Source organism: Aquarana catesbeiana, linkage group LG01 (genome assembly GCF_042186555.1).
Source record: "Aquarana catesbeiana isolate 2022-GZ linkage group LG01, ASM4218655v1, whole genome shotgun sequence".
Classification (NCBI taxonomy): Eukaryota; Metazoa; Chordata; class Amphibia; order Anura; family Ranidae; genus Aquarana; species Aquarana catesbeiana.
Genome location: NC_133324.1, coordinates 25602900 through 25626555, shown reverse-complemented (window position 1 = coordinate 25626555; position 23656 = coordinate 25602900). Strand labels below are relative to the sequence as shown.

Below are 23656 nucleotides of genomic sequence, written 5' to 3'. Positions count from 1 at the left end.
AAAAAAAATTATTACACACTTTTTTGCCCCACTGTACAGAAAACATATGTATTTTCAAATATGAGAATTTTACAAATCTGTCACCCCAAATTGGCCAAAGAAACCAGTGAATCCCGGACATGATGTTTAATTAAAGGGCCATATTGGCAATGAAATGGTGAAAAAAATGGTGAAGAAAACCTTTCGGCCCAAACCTGACAATCAAAAATGATCAAGCTGGGGATGTCTCACCACTGACCCACATCGAGATCACAGCATCCACATTAGTAAAAAGTGATCAATAATGACAATATCAGTTAGTCACAGGTTTGTGAGGAGGTGCTCATGCTGACGTGACACGTCAAAACGGGGGGAGGGGCCTGATGGCGGCGCTGGTGTGAGGGAGCGGAGGCGGGCTGGATGGATCGAACGGCTCTGAGACAGAGCGGGGTGAGAGCCCACTGTGATACCGACAAAGGGAGCGCGGAGACATCCCCCCTTACATTGGCTGGAGGCAGCTGGATCTCGTCTGGGTCGGGCGGGAGCAGATGGGAGTGGAGCACGGGATTGAAGACGCAGGTACGCTTAGTACTATCTGAGGAGCAGCAAAGCTTTGTATCATCCCGGCGGGTCGGACGAGGCTCGCTGCTGTACAGCCTGATGCATGGCATTCTCTTCTACATGACTCCCCCGTAGCCCTTCTCACCTCCTAACAAGTGACCCGGAGCCAACCCTGTTTGAAAGGGGACAAGATGAATGGATGCTACACACACCGACAGCTAGTGAAACCAGCGGACCAGGACGTCTCTGGCACTATGTAACTACCAGCTGTGTAGCGGGTGTCCCACAGTAAACAGATTATATCGGGAGGTACGGATATACGACAAGGAACTGCAGTGTTAAGCGCTACCAAGGTATCCTTAAAGAGACTTAAAGAGACTTGTTTGATAACGTTGCCTACTGACTCTATGGTATACTGCAAGTTTTTTTTTGCGCATCTGTCTGCCGATCCTCTTGAGTCAGCAATTTATATCTAACACTTAGTGGGATGGTTAATTATGCGAAACATTGATAAACATACTACCACATAGAGATTATAGTACAGAGTTAACAGGCTCTCGAAGAAATATCATATTTTTAGCTGATGCCTAGTCTTTTTTAGACATAACTCGTAAGATCTGTTGGACACTTTACTTTCCTGTTTCTCCCCTTATCAAGAGAAAAGCACAGTGCATTTCTACAGCGGAGCCTGACAAAATATAAATGAATAACATTCCCAGCAAGATCTTCTGCAGGTTCCGGGAGCTCCCTGAGTGGTGCCGAGGCTGGGGGTGAGTGGGAGAGATCCCTCATTGCAGGTCAGCGAAGGGGGAAGAAGAAAGTTTGGAAGGGTTTCCTTTACCTTGCCAGAAGAAAAGGGAAGGAAGGAAAAAGGAAGAAAAAAAAAGAAAGAAAAGAGAAAAGAAAGGGGAAAGAAAAGAGTCTAAAGGAAAATAAAAAAGAAGGGGATAAATAAAGGAGGTAATATGAGAGGCCGATCACAAAGAGCAACAGAGCCTAAGACCCCAAGAGAGAGTCTAAGTTCCAGTACAATTCAGAAATATCTCAAGGACGTGAGTTCAAAAAGTCCCAGACCGGAAAAAAAACAAACAGGAAGAAAAGAAAAAAAGAAAGATCTGGTGAAACAAAAGGGAGAACAAGGTGAGAGGTCCAGGGAGGAGTTGGAACAGGAAAGAGAGCCTGAACTCAGTGAAATGGATGAGCAAAGAAATATTGCATTAATTCCAACTAAATTGGAATTGCTGGAAATGTTCTCCAAGCTAGAAAACTCTATAAAGTCAGAGATATTGAATGTACGGACTGACATGGGCCATTTGCAATGGAGAGTAGAGGTGGCAGAGGAAGTATCAGGAAAACAGGCTAAAGAAATACTAGAATTAAAAACGCAAATGAGGAAAATGCAGAGCGACTACCGAAATTTGTCATATAGATTGGAAGAACAAGAAAATCAAAGTCGCCGTCAAAATTTGCGGATTAGATCCCTACCAGAACAACAGAGTGAAGACCTGGTGATTAAAATGAAAAAAATCTTTAATCCAATCCTGGGCAGATGGGAAGATGAGGCCCTAAAGATAGACAGGGTACACAGGATTAGAAAACCTCCAAATCTGAGACAGGATACACCCAGAGATGTAATTATTAAATTCCACTCATATGAAGAAAAAGATAAGATTTGGAATAGACTTCGGGGAGCCCATCCAGTTCGTTTTGAGAGCACGGAATTACAAATATTATCCGACCTATCAGCAGGAACCCTGGCGAGGAGAAGGCAGACCACTACTTGAACAACTGAGAAAGGCCAACATAAAGTACATTTGGGGGTTTCCTACATCCCTAATAGTACTGAAAGAAGGAAGATAGATTAGGCTGAGTTTCTTGGAAGATCTCCAAGACTTTTGTGAAAATTTGGGCATTCCTGTACCAGACATTCCTAGATAAGAGTTACAGGATCCTATGTTCCTAGAGAGGACTTTTTTTTTGCTTTTTGAGCTTATTTGTAAAGGTTTTATTGGATCTAAATTATAAACATCTTGAATCTGAGTGGAGGGGGGATGCTAAATTATTATAGATAAAAAGCGATGTTGTGGGGGGTCTCGGGGAAAAGTGCAGCTTGGTTTGGTCCGACCGCTTTCACCCCTCCCCCCCGCTCAGTGGCCATGATCGGAGTCCTACCCTGAGTGAAGAAGTGCGTAGGATGGGATCAGCTTCGATTCGCATCTGTTGGCTTAGGGTCGGAACACGGCCGGGGATTGAGGGAGGGGGGCTGGGGGGAGTTGGGGTGGGAGGGTGGGGATGGAGCTCTATCCTGCAGGGATGGGTACAAAATTCCTTTAGAAGACTGATTATGATAGCTATACAAAATCCCTTATTAGACCAAAATAAATGACAGATTTAAATTTTTTATCATATAATGTTAAGGGCCTGAACTCTCCAGTTAAGAGACATAAAGTACTAAAAGAACTTCAACATTACCTAGCAGATGTGGTATTCCTTCAGGAGACCCATCTAGCTCTGGATACAAATATTAAACTATATTCTCCTGCATTGCCGACTTGGTTCTATAGTGATACACCCATAAGGAGAGCCAAGGGGGTAGCAATAGGGTTTTCTAGATCGTCTAAGTTCTCTTTGACCAACAGATTGATGGACCCTGAGGGCCGCTATCTCTTTCTTAAGGGTAAGCTGGGTAATAAAATCTTCAATCTAGCAAATGTTTACTGTCCAAATAAAAACCCAATCGGATTCTTTAACCAGGTACTAGTTAAGTTGATGGCGTTCAAGACGGGGGAGGTTGTCCTGGCGAGGGTCTTCAATTTTTGTCTTAAAGGGGTTGTAAAGTTATTTTTTTTTTTTAAATAACAAACATGTTATACTTACCTTCACTGTGCAGCTCGTTCTGCACAGAGTGGCCCCGAACCTGGTCTTCTGGGGTCCCTCGGTGGCTGTTTCAGCTCCTCCCCGCAAGCATTTACCACCTTAATGCGAGGGCTCGCATGGTGGTGAGTGCTTGCGGGCGCGCTCCCGTGATACAGCCGGCGGCTATAGCCGCTCGCTGTATCACTCGGCCCCGCCCCCCGGCGCGCCGCGTCATCGGATGTGATTGACAGCAGCGCGAGCCAATGGCTGCGCTGCTTTCAATCCATCCACTGCAGCCAATCAGCGACCAGGCTGAGCTGCAATGAAGATGACGAGGACGCGCAGCGAAGATTCGAGGCGTCAGGTAAGTAAAACGGGGGGCCTGGGGGCGGCGGTACTGTCAAAAGTTTTTTCACCTTAATGCATAGAATGCATTAAGGTGAAAAAATTTTTACCTTTACAACCCCTTTAATCCTTCCTTGGATAGTACGTCCCGGGCACAGGGGACAAATAAGGCTCAATTAAAAATGATCGGGCGTAAGCTGCACCAATGCTATATTATGGATGTGTGGAGAGTGCAGCACGCAAAAGCAAATGACTATACCTTCTTCTCCCCTGTGCACGGGACGTACTCAAGACTAGACTATATCATGACTAACTATAGCCTACTGGACCTTGTGGAGGAAACTAGAATAGAAATAACCACGTTATCTGACCACTCTCCGATCTCAGTGAGGATTAGAATACCGGGGACCCAAAGACAACATTCTCATGGAAGATAAACGAAAATCTATTAAAAGATGATAAAGCGGCAGAAACAGTGCAGAAAGAAATTGAATTCCTTTTCAAGGTTAATGATACAGGGGAAATACCCATTTCCACACTTTGGGAAGCTCACAAAGCTTATATTAGGGGGCTCCTCATATCCATCTGGGCCCGGGAAAAAAAAAGAGAAAATAAAAAGAAGGGAAAAACTTATTGAGGAAATACATTTATTAGAACAAGAACACAAAAAATACAAGGGACATCATCAGGAATGCTTTCACCAACTGGCTATTAAAAGGGAGGAGTTAAGAGACAGCATGGAGCAGGACTCTAGGAGGTCCCTAAATAAAATAATAAGAGATAGACATCTTTGGGGAAATAAGTCAAGTAAACATCTAGCAAGGTTACTGAAAAAGAAAAGAGATCTGAATTTTATTGAGGAAATTCAAAATAAAAATGGTGAGGCAGTTTTTACAACTAAAGAGATAGCAGAAGAGTTTAGGAAGTACTTTGAAGCCCTGTACACTGTAGGTCAAAAGGGACATCCGGAACAAAGAGAGGACAGGAAGGTGGAAGAATTCTTGAACGGAGCAGGAGTGGTAGGTCTGACTGAGGGAGACAGAAATGACTTTGATAGACCTATAACAGAAGATGAAATCTATGCTGCAATAAAGGACTCTCCCGTGGGAAAAAGACCAGGCCCAGACAGATTTACTACTTATTATTTTAAAAAATATAAAAAAATATTAAAAAATCTTGGTTCCGAAGCTCTACCAATACTGGAATGACCTGGGTACCAACTGTGAAATGGGGGGAGATGCTTTATCTGCAACCATTACCCTGATATTAAAAGAGGGCAAAAATAACATGTTGTGCTCTAGTTATGGACCCATCGCCCTACTAAATGCCAACACCAAACTTTATGCCAAGGTCTTGGCAGGCAGGTCGAAGGATAAAATGACTACCCTGGTGCACCCAGACCAGGTAGGTTTTATACCTGGAAGAGAAGGCAGGGACAATGGAGTGCGATTATTGCTCCTTCTTAAATCCGGTGGGTCCCCAGCTCTATTCCTGTCGATGGATGCCGAAAAAGATTTCGACAGGGTAGACTGGGGACTCATGATAAAAACATTTTAATATATGGGAGTCGGACCAAGATTAATTACATGGTTAAGAATAATATACAATCACCCACCGGCCGATTAGATGTGAAGATGGCTATAGGCCACTTGAGCAGCTTTGCAAGAGAGAAAAATCAAGAAATAATATCTCCCGACTTTATAAAATTCTAATGTCTAAAGAGGAACTGGATGTGCCTCCCTATAGCAAGAAATGTGAAAAGGAATTAGGTATACAATGTCGTAAATATACTTTAGAAAAAATTTTGAAAATGACACACGGTTCTTCAGTTGATACCAAGATGTCTGAAACAAATTTTAAGTGCTTAGCAAGGTGGTATGTGACACCAGACAAAGTTGGCAAATTCCAACCGGAAAAATCTGTGGAATGTTGGAGAGGGTGTAAAAATATTGGTACGATGGCTCATATATGGTGGGAGTGCTCCATCATTAAAGCATATTGGAAGAAAATTATTCAGCTAATAAAGGTAATTACTAATAAAACTATATCGGAAGATCCATGGACATGTTTATTCCATGGGACAGACGAGCCAATTAAGCAATATCAAACATCTATTGTCCCTATATTGCTGAACGCCGCTAAGAGTCAGATACCGAAAAAATGGCAGGAATCAGAGATTTCTAAAACTCGAGAATGGCTTTTTTGTGTTAACGAAATCTATAACATAGAGAGTTTGGATTGCACAGGAATAGACCCAGATGAGGTGGTTGAATGAAAAGATAAATGGGCAGGGTGGCGGAGGTTTAAAAACATGTGGAGTTATGTCGAGGAGATTATTGGTTAAAGCATTCAGGGTTTATAGATAGGGAATTATTTGAGGAAATCAGGTTTTCTGTTTGCACAATAGAATAACTGCAGGATGGTGGTGGGATCTTAGTTTAAGAGGGATGTTAGAGAAGCACTTTTTCAAACTGTATGTCAATGTATGGTTTAAGTTTTGTATTTGTAAAATATAAATAAAGAATTAAAAAAAAAAATAGCAGTTAGTCAGGCGTTTACGTCCACATTTAAACCGAATGGGGTATAACATTTAATTCTGTGGACCCAAGACATTTCCAATTTGGAAATACTCCTAACCAAGGAGCTGCCTCTCCAGTGGGGGGTGGTATTTATAAATCCCCATAAAAATGGTCTTAGAGGGATGTTTATTGTATACGAAAAGATAGTGTTTAGAGACCAAATGCTTTAGGAAGGCATTTTTTATGTTGGTGATATGTTCATTCAGTCTGATGGAGAGGGGTCGCTTGGTTCTGCCCACATATTGAAGGCCGCAAGGGCACTGGAGCAGATACACGACCCCCTCTGTAGAGCTTGTGATAAAAGGTTCTATCTCATGCGCTTTCTGTGTACTGAATGAAATAAACTTTTGGGTACGTCTTTGTGTGCATCCATTTAAGGAGAACACCTGACATCGTCTACACTGGTAAAAGCCAGTGAGGTTTTCAAAAAAACCTCTCTTGATGGCAGGAGGATCCAAAACATTTGGAGCCAACCTACCTTTTAGTGAAGAGGCACCCCTAGGAAAAACTTGCGGCCTATCTGGTAGGACTGAACGCAACAGTGGGTTGTTGCCCAAAATATGCCAGTGCCTTCTAATCAAGTTTTTGATACTTTTATGCTGCACCGAATATGTTGTGACAAAAGGGACCAGGGAAACCCACATCTCACGAGGTAGTCTCTCTGTCAATAAATCTCCTCTGTTCATGGTTTTAATCTCATCCAAAGTGTTTTTCAGAAAGTCATTGATGCACCCCTTCTCTACGAATCTCTTCGTTAGGACATTGGCCTGTTTCAAAAATTAGTCAACATCAGTGCAGTTATGCTTGATGCGCAAATATTGACTCTTTGGAACAGACCGGAGACATGGCTCATGATGACAACTGTCTACCAGTATATATGAATTTCAATCCGTACTTTTAAGAAAAGTTGAAGTGGTAAATAGATCATGAGATATGGATATATTGAGGTCCAAAAAGTTAATACTGGATTGACTCGCCTCAAAATTTAAATGAATGCCCTGGTGTTATCATTGAGATGTTCCATAAAGAGTTCAAGTTCATCTGGGGTCTTATCCCACAGGAGGAGGATATCGTCGATGTACCTAACCCACAGCCTAAGCTGGAGTCTCCTGAAAACATAGACGACATCCTCCTCCTACATAGCCATAAAAAGGTTAGCTGAACTGGGGGCATATTTAGCCCCCATGGCAACACCTCGATCTTGGCAATCAAATTGCTTTTCAAACCAAAAATAGTTATGTGATGCCGCATATTCTAACAGTTCCATAATAAAATGAATCTGTTCATCCAAAAGACCAGAATCACGTCTAAGGTAATACTCCACGGCAAAGACACCCAAGTCATGAGGTATTATCGTATAGAGTAATGTTATGTCAGCCGTAACCATCCACATATTAGCAGTGGGAGTGTGACTGGTCAAACGATTAATCACGTGACTTGAATCTTTGATATGGGAAGGCATCTTAGCAGTCAAGGGCTGAAGAAAAAAGTCTATATACCTGCCCACCCGGGATGTGATAGAATCAATACCACTCACAATTGGAGGTCCCGGGGGGGGAAGTAAGGTGTTTATGAATTTTTGGTAGGTAGTATATGATAGGGGTGCGAGGTGCTTTGGGAATGAGATACAATTTCTCTTTCTTATTAATAATTCCTTGTGCAAACCCTCTTTGTATGATATCATCCAATTTTTTTCTGATAGGTGATCTTAGGGTCAGAAATGAGTGGGGCGTACGTATCACGGTCACCCAAAATCCTAAACATTTCTGGCATATAATTACTCCTATTAAGTATTTAGATCCCCCCCTTGTCTGCAGGTCTGATGACCAGTTCCTTGTTGTCACACAAAGAGTCCAAACCTGCCTTTAAGTCCTGATTTGTCCTTGCGTTTTTAATGGGCATCTTATCAAGATCCCTAAGTAAGATGTCTTTAAAAACCTTGATAGAAGGAGCTATTGCCCCAGGCAGGTTAAACAAAGAAGCGTTTGCAAGCCCTGAGCGTTGATAATCAGTGAACACCTTCATAGTGTCTTGAATGGGATTAGAACGCATATAACGCTTAATGTTTGCATATGAATTTGTGTATATCTATATAAGTCTCAAATTTATTGAGCTTATGTAGGGGTGCAAACTTGAGACCCTTATCCAGCACTAGTTTCTTGGATTCACTCAGAGTTACTGTGCTTAGATTAAAAATGCCTGCCCCAATTATAGCCTTTTTCTTTTTAATTCGTACCCATCTCCCTCCTCTATTTCCTCTCTATGGTCTACGGCTCATTTGGTGCCCTGACCGGGCCTTTGAAAACCCCACTGCTGTGGGTCTTGCCCAAATGAGCCGGGGCCACCATGTTCTAAACCACCACCATTAGCAGAGTAATAGGGCACTATAGGGGCACCATTTCCTCTTGGTAGATAGGGGGCTTAGACAGATGTTCAAGGGACAGTGGTGCTTTATGTACTGTGTGGATGGCTGCAGTCTTTGTGATTTGTGACAGCTCTCTGTGTAAAATCACCCTTTACACACAGAGCTATCATAGAGGCTGCAGCATCCCCCGCTCCCACCCCTGCACTGAGTTCACACTGAGACACACATGTGTCTCTGTTTACACTTTGAAGGCTGTGATTGGCCATAGCCATGACATGATCGGTAGGGCCAATCACAGCCATCACAGGATCGCACCACTGCGTGACCTCGTGGGAGCATCTGTTTTGAGTGATGTATGGGTACGTCTACTCAGAAAGTGAAGCTCCCACCTGGCCATTTATGTACATTGGCCGGGTGGGAAGCAATTAATAAGATGGCAAAGATATCTTCTAGAGTCTTTTTGTGCACTGTAATGTACATTTCTGATGTGTTTATGTAATGTTGGAGGGTTATAAGAGAACCGGATCAGGCTCAGTTCATGGGAGGTTGGGTGATCTAAGCTGGAGGTCTTTGAACACCTAATTTAGCAGTGAATCACATTTAGTCTTCAGGGCTAATCAGCAATCTAATGCTCAAAAAAGGACACGGGGAACTAGGAACTGTCATCGGGACATGAACCAATGTTAAAAAAAAAAGAATATTGTTCAGCAGTAAAGAGGAGTCTTTTAATGCCATATGATGTTTCCCCATCTCAATATGACCCACAACCTGAGGAGGTTTCCCCACTACACTAACAACGTTAAATCACACATCCCCTTACTGTGACTGCTGCAATTAAACAGACAGCCGGAGGTCCTAGGTGATGTTATTGGCCATATACATTCATGACTATGTTTGATCAATGGCACTTCCCAGGATCCTCAGTAGGGAAAGAGGGTCAGTGAACTAGACAAATATGTTTGTTTGGTGGTTCAAAAAAATGCAAATAAGTTATGTTTAAATATGAGTTTTAGCCCAAATCTTATTCCTAATCCTGAAGATCTCAACCATCCTTGACATGTCATGAACAAAATTAAATCGTTTCAGTTTATGTGAATAAAAGGGATTTGTGACCTGTCCCAATCCTAATGCAACAGTGATATGCCTCCATCCCTGCTTTGTATGAAAAGAAGGAAAATAGTGGACGGGACTTTAAATGAGGCATATCAAAGAGTCGATGGTGATTGTTGGAAGATAGATTTAATTTATTTTAAAGACAACATAAAATCAATAATCCGTAGTGTCAAAATATAAATGTGCAATAATATAGACTGAATATTTGTAATCACACAGGATTTACATAGTAGTATTCATATAAAAATATTTAATATAATTGAACGTTGGACATGATATGGTTGATACAAAAGATCAGATAATATACATAATTAGTACAGTCAATACAGAAGTCAGTACTTGAGAGAATTGGGAATATAACAAATTTATTGGAGCATCCATTAGTTGGAAACTCAACGCGTTTCTTGGCTTTCAACCAATCATCAGGAGTCAGATGCATAGAAAGCTAAAAAATAGCAATAAAATATCTATTAGGAAATATGGCCCTCTATATAGGTGGGAAATAGGTAAACAAGAAACACCTGTCTCCATATTACTCAGAGAAAACCACGGAGCGGTCACCACTCTCAGGAAGGGTTAGGTCGGTAGACTGGGTCATATAGTCTCACCCGGGGTTGAAGCAGTGAATATCCCCCAAGAAGAAAACTTCAAACCCGAGGAAAAAAATGGCAGCCAAAGACACTGAAACACACCAACACACCACTACATGGGAGCAGGCAAGCATGCTGCAAGGCACACCCAGTTCTGGAAAAAGAAGGGGGGGGACAGGTGTGAGTGAGTGTGTATGAATGGTGAGGGTAAATGTCCATACATATACACCAAAATATTGGTGTGTGTATGTGTGAATGCATATAAGCCCAATAGGAGAGGTGGACCAGCTAAGTGTGGAATATAAATAGGGCACAACTAAGATCAAATAGGCTGTGTGTGTATCAAGGTGTGCTAATAAAACAAGCCAAAAAGTAGGAAAACAAACTGACAAGCTAGTGAGTAAAAATTAACATAATAACAAAGTGAGTACCTGTCTGGGAAAGCTGTGACGCATGGAGGTCACCACGCCGCTGAGGTAGTGCATGGAGTGAGCCAGTGAACGGCCTCTACTAAATACCCCGGGTTAGGGGTGTGTTCATGCCAGCATCATGTATGGGCATCAAGGCAGTGTGTGGGGGGACACCAAAGGCAATGGGTGCCCGCCCATCGCCCATCGCTGTGGCGCAGAATGGGAAGAGTGCACATTCCCGCAGCACAGCGTCGATTGGCGCCTCGTGCGGGATGTGAAACCATGACACTGATGCGTTGAGGTCACCACCCGCCCCATCATATGACGAGGATGGGGGGGGGTAGTGAACTGAGCGCATCGCAACCCTGGGAATGAGACCAGTACAGCCAGCCCCGACCAACCACATAGGTGGAAATTACCGAGAAAGCCAAGAAACGCATCGAGTTACCAACTAATGGATGCTCCAATAAATTTGTTATATTCCCAATTCTCTTATGTACTGACTTCTGTATTGACTGTACTAATTATGTATATTATCTGATCTTTTGTATCAACCATATCATGTCCAACGTTCAATTATATTAAATATTTTTATATGAATACAACTATGTAAATCCTGTGTGATTACAAATATTCAGTCTATATTATTGCATATTTATATTTTTGACACTATGGATTATTGATTTTATGTTGTCTTTAAAATAAATTTAATCTATCTTCCAACAATCACCATCGACTCCTTGATATGCCTCATTTAAAGTCCCGTCCACTATTTTCCTTAGTTTCATCTTATGTTTTATAATTAAGGGTTTATTTTAATGAAAAGGACAGTATAGTAATTTGGGATTCATCTTATTTATTTTTTAGGTTTCTATGTTTTATAAGCAGATGTGTTTTTATATATGTCAGGGGATGTTATACACAACATCCAATGCAGGTGATCAGATCGCTGGGCTACACCAAGGAATCAGGGACAAACGAGTAAATAAAGAAAGTATGTTTATTATTAATGATAAAGATACACGTGAAAACAAGACAGCAAACCAAAAACAAGAAAATGGTGAAAACACAGCAAACCCCCAAACCCACCTAACTATCTATCTAACTAACTAATATAATACACAAGCAAGGAAACCAACATGAAATAAAATATAAGGCATGGGCCAAAGCGACAAGGGAACAGAAACCAGGAATAATGAAGCAGACCAAGGAGCAGGGAACAGGAAACAGGGTTCAAGGTCAGGATACACAAACGGGGTTCAGGAACAAACAGGAACAGGCTGGAACAAGAGCAGGTACTGGCAGGGACAAGGGCTTAGCAGAGGAATACTGAAGCACTGAGGTTAGTTCAGGGTGGGTTTATATAGTCCAGCAAAACCATGACAGGTGTGCTTGATGACAAGTCTGCACTCCAGGCAGGGAGACCCCCGCTGGTGGCCACTGGAATTACACCCTTTTGGTGTTGAATGTAATAGTGCCACCAGCAGGAGAAACCGGAGATGACACCGTTCCTGACAGTTCCCCCTCCTAAAGGAGTGGCCTCCGGACACTCCATTCAGCCCTGGGTACGACAGTCCGAGTGGGTGCAGAAACACCTTAAAATGTTTCCCTACAGAGTCTGCGGACTTCTTCGCACTTCCAAGGTCAGAGTCTTTTAGTTCACTGGGGGACGTGCCATCAGAGTCTGAAAATAGGACACGTACCCCACCACCCGGGTCAGGAAGTTTGGATCTGGAGATGAAAATTAGCAGGGTAACGGGAAAGAAACCATCGGAGGCAGACCACACAGGAGCATTACATTCAAGCCAGGCGACAGACAGGATTGACCCAGCGGCAAGATGGCCATCAGTCAGGAACAGTTTTAGCAGGCACCATGTCATCAGGCTGAGCAGAAAGCAGAGGTATATCACGCTGGGCAGTGGCACATCCGCATTGAACTGGGCAGCAGGCAAAAGCACATCGAGCTGGGCAGCAGGCAAAAGCACATCGAGCTGGGCAGCAGGCAAAAGCACATCGAGCTGGGCAGCTGGCTCATCAAGCTGGAGAGCAGGCACTGGTACTTCCGGCTGGAACACTGGCACCGAGACATCAGGCTGGAGGGCTGGCACATCAGGCAGAACAGCGGGTACTGGCACAACAGGCTGAACAGCAGGTACATCGGACTGGATAGCAGGTACTGGAACTTCAGACTGGACAGTGGGCACAGGTGCTGGCACATCAGGCAGAACAGCAGGTGCAGTGGACTGAATAGCAGGTACTGGAACTTCAAACCGGGCAGCCGGTACTGGAACTTCAGACTGGACAGTGGGCACAGGTGCTGGCACATCAGGCAGAACAGCAGGTGCAGTGGACTGAATAGCAGGTACTGGAACTTCAAACCGGGCAGCCGGTACTGGAACTTCAGACTGGACAGTGGGCACAGGTGCTGGCACATCAGGCAGAACAGCAGGTACTGGCACAACAGGCTGAACAGCAGGTACATCGGACTGGATAGCAGGTACTGGAACTTCAAACCGGGCAGCTGGTACTGGAACTTCAGACTGGACAGTGGGCACAGGTGCTGGCACATCAGGCAGAACAGCAGGTGCAGTGGACTGAATAGCAGGTACTGGAACTTCAAACCGGGCAGCCGGTACTGGAACTTCAGACTGGACAGTGGGCACAGGTGCTGGCACATCAGGCAGAACAGCAGGTGCAGTGGACTGGATAGCAGGTACTGGAACTTCAAACCGGGCAGCTGGTACTGGAACTTCAGACTGGACAGTGGGCACAGGTGCTGGCACATCAGGCAGAACAGCAGGTACTGGCACAACAGGCTGAACGGCAGGTACATCGGACTGGATAGCAGGTACTGGAACTTCAGACTGGACAGTGGGCACAGGTGCTGGCACATCAGGCAGAACAGCAGGTGCAGTGGACTGAATAGCAGGTACTAGAACTTCAAACCGGGCAGCCGGTACTGGAACTTCAGACTGGACAGTGGGCACAGGTGCTGGCACATCAGGCAGAACAGCAGGTACTGGCACAACAGGCTGAACAGCAGGTACATCGGACTGGATAGCAGGTACTGGAACTTCAAACCGGGCAGCTGGTACTGGAACTTCAGACTGGACAGTGGGCACAGGTGCTGGCACATCAGGCAGAACAGCAGGTACTGGCACAACAGGCTGAACAGCAGGTACATCGGACTGGATAGCAGGTACTGGAACTTCAGACTGGACAGTGGGCACAGGTGCTGGCACATCAGGCTGAACAGCAGGTGCAGTGGACTGAATAGCAGGTACTGGAACTTCAAACCGGGCAGCCGGTGCTGGAACTTCAGACTGGACAGTGGGCACAGGTGCTGGCACATCAGGCAGAACAGCAGGTACTGGCACAACAGGCTGAACGGCAGGTACATCGGACTGGATAGCAGGTACTGGAACTTCAGACTGGACAGTGGGCACAGGTGCTGGCACATCAGGCAGAACAGCAGGTGCAGTGGACTGAATAGCAGGTACTGGAACTTCAAACCGGGCAGCCGGTACTGGAACTTCAGACTGGACAGTGGGCACAGGTGCTGGCACATCAGGCAGAACAGCAGGTACTGGCACAACAGGCTGAACAGCAGGTACAGCGGACTGGATAGCAGGTACTGGAACTTCAAACCGGGCAGCTGGTACTGGAACTTCAGACTGGACAGTGGGCACAGGTGCTGGCACATCAGGCAGAACAGCAGGTACTGGCACAACAGGCTGAACGGCAGGTACATCGGACTGGATAGCAGGTACTGGAACTTCAGACTGGACAGTGGGCACAGGTGCTGGCACATCAGGCAGAACAGCAGGTGCAATGGACTGAATAGCAGGTACTGGAACTTCAAACCGGGCAGCCGGTACTGGAACTTCAGACTGGACAGTGGGCACAGGTGCTGGCACATCAGGCAGAACAGCAGGTACTGGCACAACAGGCTGAACAGCAGGTACATCGGACTGGATAGCAGGTACTGGAACTTCAAACCGGGCAGCTGGTACTGGAACTTCAGACTGGACAGTGGGCACAGGTGCTGGCACATCAGGCAGAACAGCAGGTACTGGCACAACAGGCTGAACAGCAGGTACATCGGACTGGATAGCAGGTACTGGAACTTCAAACTGGGCAGCTGGTACTGGAACTTCAGACTGGACAGTGGGCACAGGTGCTGGCACATCAGGCAGAACAGCAGGTACTGGCACAACAGGCTGAACGGCAGGTACATCGGACTGGATAGCAGGTACTGGAACTTCAGACTGGACAGTGGGCACAGGTGCTGGCACATCAGGCAGAACAGCAGGTGCAGTGGACTGAATAGCAGGTACTGGAACTTCAAACCGGGCAGCCGGTACTGGAACTTCAGACTGGACAGTGGGCACAGGTGCTGGCACATCAGGCAGAACAGCAGGTACTGGCACAACAGGCTGAACAGCAGGTACATCGGACTGCATAGCAGGTACTGGAACTTCAAACCGGACAGCTGGTACTGGAACTTCAGACTGGACAGTGGGCACAGGTGCTGGCACATCAGGCAGAACAGCAGGTACTGGCACAACAGGCTGAACAGCAGGTACATCGGACTGGATAGCAGGTACTGGAACTTCAGACTGGACAGTGGGCACAGGTGCTGGCACATCAGGCAGAACAGCAGGTGCAGTGGACTGAATAGCAGGTACTGGAACTTCAAACCGGGCAGCCAGTATTGGAACTTCAGACTGGACAGTGGGCACAGGTGCTGGCACATCAGGCAGAACAGCAGGTACTGGCACAACAGGCTGAACAGCAGGTACATCGGACTGAATAGCAGGTACTGGAACTTCAAACCGGGCAGCCGGTACTGGAACTTCAGACTGGACAGTGGGCACAGGTGCTGGCACATCAGGCAGAACAGCAGGTACTGGCACAATAGGCTGAACAGTAGGTACAGCGGACTGGATAGCAGGTACTGGAACTTCAATCCGGGTAGCTGGTACTGGAACTTCAGACTGGGCGGCATACAGGAACACATCAGGCTGGAACAGATCAGCTGGTGGGGAGGCAGGATTGGATACTGGCATGATGGTATGGGTTGGAAAAAACTTCCGCTTCTTTTTGGTTTTAGCCACTGGGGATCTATAAGTGGGTACAGGGCTGTAGGTAGTGAATGCAGCTGGTAGAAGCGAAGAGTGAAAGGATGGCAAAACAGAGGGAGTAGGTTTTGAAGGGAGATTTAGTGGAGCTGATGGAGGCAGTTGAGAAGCAGCAGGGGAGTTAAAGGCAGGGTAGGTGCAGCAGGAGGAAACAGGGTACTGGTATTTCATTGGTAGAGAGGTATATTCGGAGCTAACAGAAGCTGAATGCGACAGACTTGACCAGGCCTGTATTAATGATTGCACTGAATCAGGTTTGCACTTGGTTTGTCTGACCAGAGACTGCACTGATTCAATGCATTTTGCAAGCACCTGCCGAGGACAAGCTGAATATTGTTCAAAAAAGAATGCTGAGTCATCCTCCAACAGCCAAACTAAAGATTCTACCTGAGCTGCACTAAAAGGGGGTGTATAGTCATCACCTCCCTCAGCGACATCAGACAGGGCCAACTCAGCACAGATCTGAATTAATGGTTGCACATCTTCAAACAAAAAACTGCCTTGCTCAATAAAAACATGAGCTAGGCGGATGCATTCTAACAACTGTTCCCTAGTGTATTCAGTCAATGTCTGATAACAAAAGTCTCTGTCATCAGTTGCCAGGAGCGATAAATACAAAATACTTTCAAAATCCATCTTTCAACAATAGCTGGGACTCAGGTCCCAATTCCCAGGTGCAACCGATCTGATTGTATGGCTTCAGTATTCTGTCAGGGGATGTTATACACAACATCCAATGCAGGTGATCAGATCGCTGGGCTACACCAAGGAATCAGGGACAAACGAGTAAATAAAGAAAGTATGTTTATTATTAATGATAAAGATACACGTGAAAACAAGACAGCAAACCAAAAACAAGAAAATGGTGAAAACACAGCAAACCCCCAAACCCACCTAACTATCTATCTAACTAACTAATATAATACACAAGCAAGGAAACCAACATGAAATAAAATATAAGGCATGGGCCAAAGCGACAAGGGAACAGAAACCAGGAATAATGAAGCAGACCAAGGAGCAGGGAACAGGAAACAGGGTTCAAGGTCAGGATACACAAACGGGGTTCAGGAACAAACAGGAACAGGCTGGAACAAGAGCAGGTACTGGCAGGGACAAGGGCTTAGCAGAGGAATACTGAAGCACTGAGGTTAGTTCAGGGTGGGTTTATATAGTCCAGCAAAACCATGACAGGTGTGCTTGATGACAAGTCTGCACTCCAGGCAGGGAGACCCCCGCTGGTGGCCACTGGAATTACACCCTTTTGGTGTTGAATGTAATAGTGCCACCAGCAGGAGAAACCGGAGATGACACCGTTCCTGACAATATACCCCGATTAACAATAACTTTATAGCTACCTATCTGATATTGAGTAAGTAGTACTTACTCAATATCAGATAGGTAGCTATAAAGTACTTACTAAGTACCCCTTTTGCCTTCAAAACAGCCCTGACCCATTTAGGCATGGACTCCACTAGACCTCTGAAGCTATGCTGTGGTATCTGGTACCAAGCCATAAATAGCAGATCCTTTAAAATTGGTTGTAAAGGCAGAAGGTTTTTTATGCTAGTGCATTCTATGCATTAGGATAAAAAAACCTTTTGTGTGCAGCCCCCCTAATACTTACCTGAACCCCATCTCAATCCATAAATGTCCATGAATGCCTCAGCCATCTGGGACTCCTCCCCCTGATTCGCTGAGACACAGCAGTAGCGCCATTGGCTCTTGCTGCTGTCAATCAAAGTCAGTTAGCCAATCAGGTGAGAGAGGGGGCAGGACCGAACTAGGGCTCCATGTCTGAATGGACACACGGAGCTGAGGCCACCCCCATAGAGAGCTGCTTGCTGTGGGGGCACTCGACAGGATGGGGGGGCCAGGAACTCTGAAGAGGGACCCGAGAAGAGGAGGATAAAGGCTGCTCTGTGCAAAACCTCTGCACAGAGCAGGTAAGTATAACATTTTGTTATCTTTATAGAAAAAACAGAGACTTTACAATCACTTTAAGTCCTGTAATTTGGGAGGTGGGCCCTCCATGAATCGAACTTGTTTTTTCAACACATCCCACAGACACTCCATCGGATTGAGATGTGGAGAATGTGAGGCAAAGTCAACACCTGAAACTCATTGTGTTCCTCAAACCATTCTTGAGCCATTTTTGCAGTATGGCAGGGTGTGTTATCCCGCTGAAAGAGGCCACTGTCATCAGAGAACACAGTTTCCATGAAAGGATGTACTTGGTCAGAAACCATGTTTAGGTATTGTAGGTGGTACACGTCAAGTAGCATCCACATGAATGGCAGGACCTGATGACTCCCAGAAGAACATTGCCTAAAGCATCACACTGCCTCCACTGGCTTGCCTTTTCCCATACTGAATAATAGTGTAATTTCTTCTCCAGTTAAACAACGCACATGCAACCGGCCATCCATATAAAGAAAATATGATTCATTAGACCAGGCCACCTTCTTCCATTGCTCTGTGGTCCATTTTTGATGCTCATATGGCCATTGTTTGGCTGTAGAAAAAGGGTCATTGGCACCCTGGCTGGTCTGCAGCTATGCAGCCCCATACACAACAAATCGCAATGCTAATTGTTTCTGATTACACATTAATTTCGGGGACAACATGCCCAATATACCCCACCAGATGCCACTGTAATGAGATAATTAATATTACTCACTTTAACTGCCAGTGGTCATAAAGTTAAAGCTGATAGGTGTATATTATAAAATTATATATATATATATTTTTTTACTATGTATTAATAAAACCTTTATTTTAAAAATAAATATATTTTATGAATATATAAAGAAAAAACATTTTTTGTTTTGGATAAAGTGGAGAAGGATTAGACCCAAGTCTTTTTTCTATTTGTGTCACCATTGGGGAGAGTCACCTCTGCATTTGTTATAATGACTGGAAGTGATGGGAAATCCTAATCTTATGCCGTGTACACACGAGCGGAATGTCAGTCAGAAAAAGTCAGATGGGATCTTTTCATCGTATATTCCGACCATGTGTATGCCCCATCGGACTTTTTCCATAGAAAATTCAAATGGACTTAGATAGAGAACATGTTCTAAAGTTTTCTGACGGAACTAATTAATATCGGGAAACCCGTTCGTCTGTATGCTGTTCCGACGTACCAAAAACGACGCATGCTCTGAAGCAAGTACGAGACGGAAGCTATTGGCTACTGGCTATTGAACTTCCTTTTTCTAGTCCTCTTGTACAAGTTGTACGTCACCTTGTTCTGGACGGTCGGACTTTGGTGTGTCCGTGTGTATGCAAGACAGCTTGAGCAGAATTCCGTTGGAACTCCGTCGAAAAAACCTTCAGACTTTATTCCGACGGCAAAACCGGTCGTGTGTACAGGGCATAAGAGTTGTCATGAGACTGATAGATAAGGAGAAAACTTTCAATAGGGACAACAATTCCCTCTCTTTTGGGAAATGACCTCTTCCTGTGGTGTCTCCAGGGAATCTACCTCAAAAGGTCACAGACTGCATAATATTGCCTTACAGGTGTTTTAACCCTTCCCCATTTAATCCAAAAAAGCTTGGCATTGTCAATTGAATACATAACTACACATTCCAAAATCATTATGCATGTTCAGAAACAAAGTTCAGAGTACTGTCCATGATACTTTTTTATTTGCACTTACTGTACATACATTTTCTCAGGACACGCCTTCGGGGTATGTCCCCTTCTTCAAGGTCTCTTTATCTATATCTTGTATATAAGGATGCGGCACTGCTACAATGACTTTGGTTATCCTCCCGCCCCCCTTCTTCTTCTTCAAGGTCTGAGCAGTACTGATTCACAAAAGGTCCTTCATAGTATGGTCCGGTTGTGAGAATTGATGTCCCACAGAGATTGTCTCTTTTTTTAACCACTTGCCGAGCGGCTCATGCCATTATACGTCGGCAGAATGGCACGGACAGGCATGTATAATATATACCTATACGGTGCCTTTCTGATGCGTAATAGTGGGCACGGGTCGTGGGTCCCGCGGACTCGATGTCCACGGGGATGCCCGCAATCATCTCTTGGAGAGGGAGAACAGGGAAATTCCGATGTAAACAAGCATTTCCCCGTTCATCCTAATGAGAGGACACTGATCATAGTTCCCTGTGAACGGGAGCGGTGATCAGTGTCATATCAGATGTAGCCCCTCCCCCCCACAGTTAGAACACATCCCTAGGACACTCTTAACCCCTACAGTGCCCTCTCCTGGTTAACCCCTTCACTGCCAGTCACATTTACACTGATAAAAATCACTGATCGCCGCCATTACTAGTAAAAAAAAAAATTATTAATAAAATTGCCATAAAACTATCCCCTATTTTGTAGACGCTATAACTTTTGCACAAACCAATCAATAAATGCTTATTGCGATTTTTTTATCAAAAATAAACTAATAAACTGAGGAAAAAAAAAACATTTTTATTTTTTTGGGGGCTATTTATTATAGCAAAAAGTAAAAAAAATTGCTTTTTTTTCAAAATTGTCACACTTTTTTTGTTTATAGTGCAAAAAATAAAAACTGCAGAGGTGATCAAATACCACCAAAAGAAAGCTCTATTTGTGGGGAAAAAAGGACGTCAATTTTGTTTGGGAGCCACGTCGCACGACCGCGCAATTGTCAGTTAAAGCGACGCAGTACCGAATCGCAAAAAGTGCTCTGGTCTTTGGCCAGCCAAATGGTCCAGGGCTGAAGTGGTTAACATTCTGCTAAAATGTTTGTGAATCAGTACTGCTGAAACCTTGAAGAAGGAGACATACCCCAGGGCTGAAGTGGTTAACATTCTGCTAAAATGTTTGTGAATCGGTACTGCTGGAACCTTGAAGAAGGAGACACCAAAAGCGTGTCCTGAAAAATTGTATGTTAGTGCAAATAGAGAAAGTATCACTGACAGTACTCAATTGTTTCTGTCAGTGTAGTAATGCTGCTACAATCACATCAAGCATTATGAGTGTTATAAAGAGTAAATACAGCAGTAGATTTTGCCATTCAGCCCCCTGTTCAGTGGGAGCATTTTTACTGCTTCTGTTTATGACAGTTTCCATTGTCAATGGTTCCTAAGGAAGTGGGGAGTGCTGGCACCCACATAATCCCTAGCAACTATTGATGTTACTGTCACATTGTCCCCAGCCATGTAAGCAAAGGGGATAGCGGTGACATCACTGCCCAAAAAGGACCACTGGCAATGACTAGAAATGTGCAATTCGTTTAGTTCCAAATTCGTTTTTTAACAAATTTAGACAAATTGGTTGATTCGGGAAATTTTTAAACTAACGAAAAAATTTTCTGAATATTCGTAAATTTGAATATACAAAAATTCGTAAATTCAGAAATTAGAACATTCAGAAAATAGAAATGTAAAAATCTGAAGTTTTGTTAACTTACCTGCTCTGTGTAATGGTTTTGCACAGAGCAGCTCTGCTCCTCTTCTTCTTTTAGTCCCCCGCTGGTGGTCCTAGATCCTCCTCCCTGCCGAGTGCCTCCAATAGTGCCTCCAATAGGCAATGGCTCCTGCTGCTATGTGAGCCAATGAGAATTTTGCCCTTAGAATCACTTTAATTTCTGTTGTGGGCTGACATCTCACAACCCTTTGTGATGTCAGCTCTGTCTAGTTCCCTTTTGCTAAACTACTCAAACCATCCCCCTATCCTATTCTTCACAACATAGAGACTAATCACTCTATAGACTCAAGATAAGAACTAGGAGGGCTAATTAGACTGTTCTGAGATAGCACAGGATCAACAGGTTTTTTTTTTTTGCACTTATTGAGCAGATATAACAAAATGTTTTCAGTGGTATATTTAACGGACTAAAAGGTAACAAAGCATTGTGAGGATTTTCAGGCAATTTAAAACTGAAATTTCCCATTATCACATTTCTTGTGCTTTCCTTTTTTCTTTTTACTCTTTATTGTGTCTTCATGACACCAAATTTTTTTTTATTTTTTTTTCCGCACTTGCCAATAGACAGTCTCTACATATAAGGGTACAACTGTGTCATAGATTAATATAATTTATTATATTTTCCTTTAAGCCCAGTAAACACGGGCTGAATGTCAGGCATTTGGCCCCTGTAAGACAGCCGGTCCGACAGAAGCAGGCATGACTGAAAAAGGTCTGCCGATCGGCTCCCGATCAGGGCACCAAGCTAAGGGCTAAATGCGCTCACCAGAGTGTTCTGGCGGGGCTGGCCATCCCCCTGTCAGAACACAAAAGCTCAGCAGAAGAGATTACTGTACTAACATCACATTGTTAATACAGTGGCTCCTTTGTAGCTCTCCAGTTTTTTTTTTCATTCAACCCACTGTGTGTACTAGGCTTAGGTCTCCCCCAATGCATTGATGGAAATCCCATCAAGCTGTGAGACAACGCAAGACAATTCATATCCTCAGAAGCTCTGACCCAGATGCTCATTGTGTTTGTATTTTTCTTCCTGCAGACAGTGAAAACTGCATGAAATGTCCTGAAGATGAATGGCCAAATAAGAAGCAGGATCGGTGTGTTCCAAGAGTGGTGGAATTTCTCTCCTACACTGATGATCCCATTGTTGCAGTATTTTCAGCTGCCTCCATCCTCTCTTTTCTTCTGACTGGTTTAATATTGAGGATATTTATACATTATCAGGACACCCCCATTGTTAAAGCTAATAACCGTAACCTGAGCTATCTTCTCCTGGTCTCCATCATGCTGAGCTTCCTCTGTGTCTTCTTGTTCCTCGGCCATCCAGTAGATGTGACCTGCATGCTGCGTGTAACCTCATTTGGTGTCATCTTCTCAGTTGCTGTCTCTTCTCTACTTGCCAAAAGTATCATGGTGTGTATTGCTTTTAAAGCCACCAAACCTGGGAGTCCCTGGAGGAAATGGATGGGAGCCAAACTGCCCAATTCTATCATTTGTGTCTTCTCACTGGTTCAAGTCCAAATCTGTGTCACTTGGTTGTCTATTTCTCCTCCCTTCCAGGATCGGGACACTCACTCTTATCAGGGGAAGATCATCATTCAGTGTAATGAGGGTTCAGTTATCGGCTTCTACTCTGTCCTGGGATATATGGGGCTTCTGGCAGCTGTGAGTTTCATTATTGCTTTTTTAGCCAGAACATTACCGGACAGTTTTAATGAGGCCAAGTACATCACCTTCAGCATGCTGGTGTTCTGCAGTGTCTGGATTGCCATGATCCCGGCCTATCTGAGCACCAGAGGGAAATACATGGTGGCCGTGGAGGTTTTTGCTATAATGGCATCAAGTTCTGGACTTCTTGGCTGTATATTTTTCCCAAAATGTTACATAATTCTGTTCAGACCTGACCTGAATACAAAGACATTTATCCGCTAATATGTATGGAGCAACACTGGGTTACCAGTAGTTATAGCATTATCTCTATTATTGTTAATTTTAGTATTATACTGGTGTATTGAGAATGAACACTGTTAAAGCAGAGCTCCAGGCTCCTTCAGAAAAAAATAAAAGTCAGCAGCTACAAATACTATATCTGTTGACTTTTAATATTAGGACGCTTACCTGTCCTGGAATCCAGCAGTGTCCTCACCCCAGATGATTTTTCAATTGGCTCTTGGGTGCTGCCATCGCCATTCCTTGTAAGGGATACTTGCGGCTTCACAGCTGACTCTTTACTGCACTTGCATAAAGTGTGCTGCTCTTTGTAAATGGCCCGACAGCGGGGGGAAGGAGGAGGGGG

General features: G+C 44.3%; 1 protein-coding gene across 1 annotated transcript in view; it reads left to right on the top strand.

Moving 5' to 3' along the window:
- LOC141133902 (vomeronasal type-2 receptor 26-like) overlaps positions 1-23292 on the top strand; it is a 91146-nt gene extending 67854 nt beyond the window's left edge. The window contains exon 6 of the mRNA XM_073623545.1: positions 22400-23292. Coding sequence (XP_073479646.1) covers positions 22400-23292 — 893 coding nt within the window. The remainder of the gene's footprint in view (positions 1-22399) is intronic.
- Positions 23293-23656: the final 364 nt, after the last annotated feature.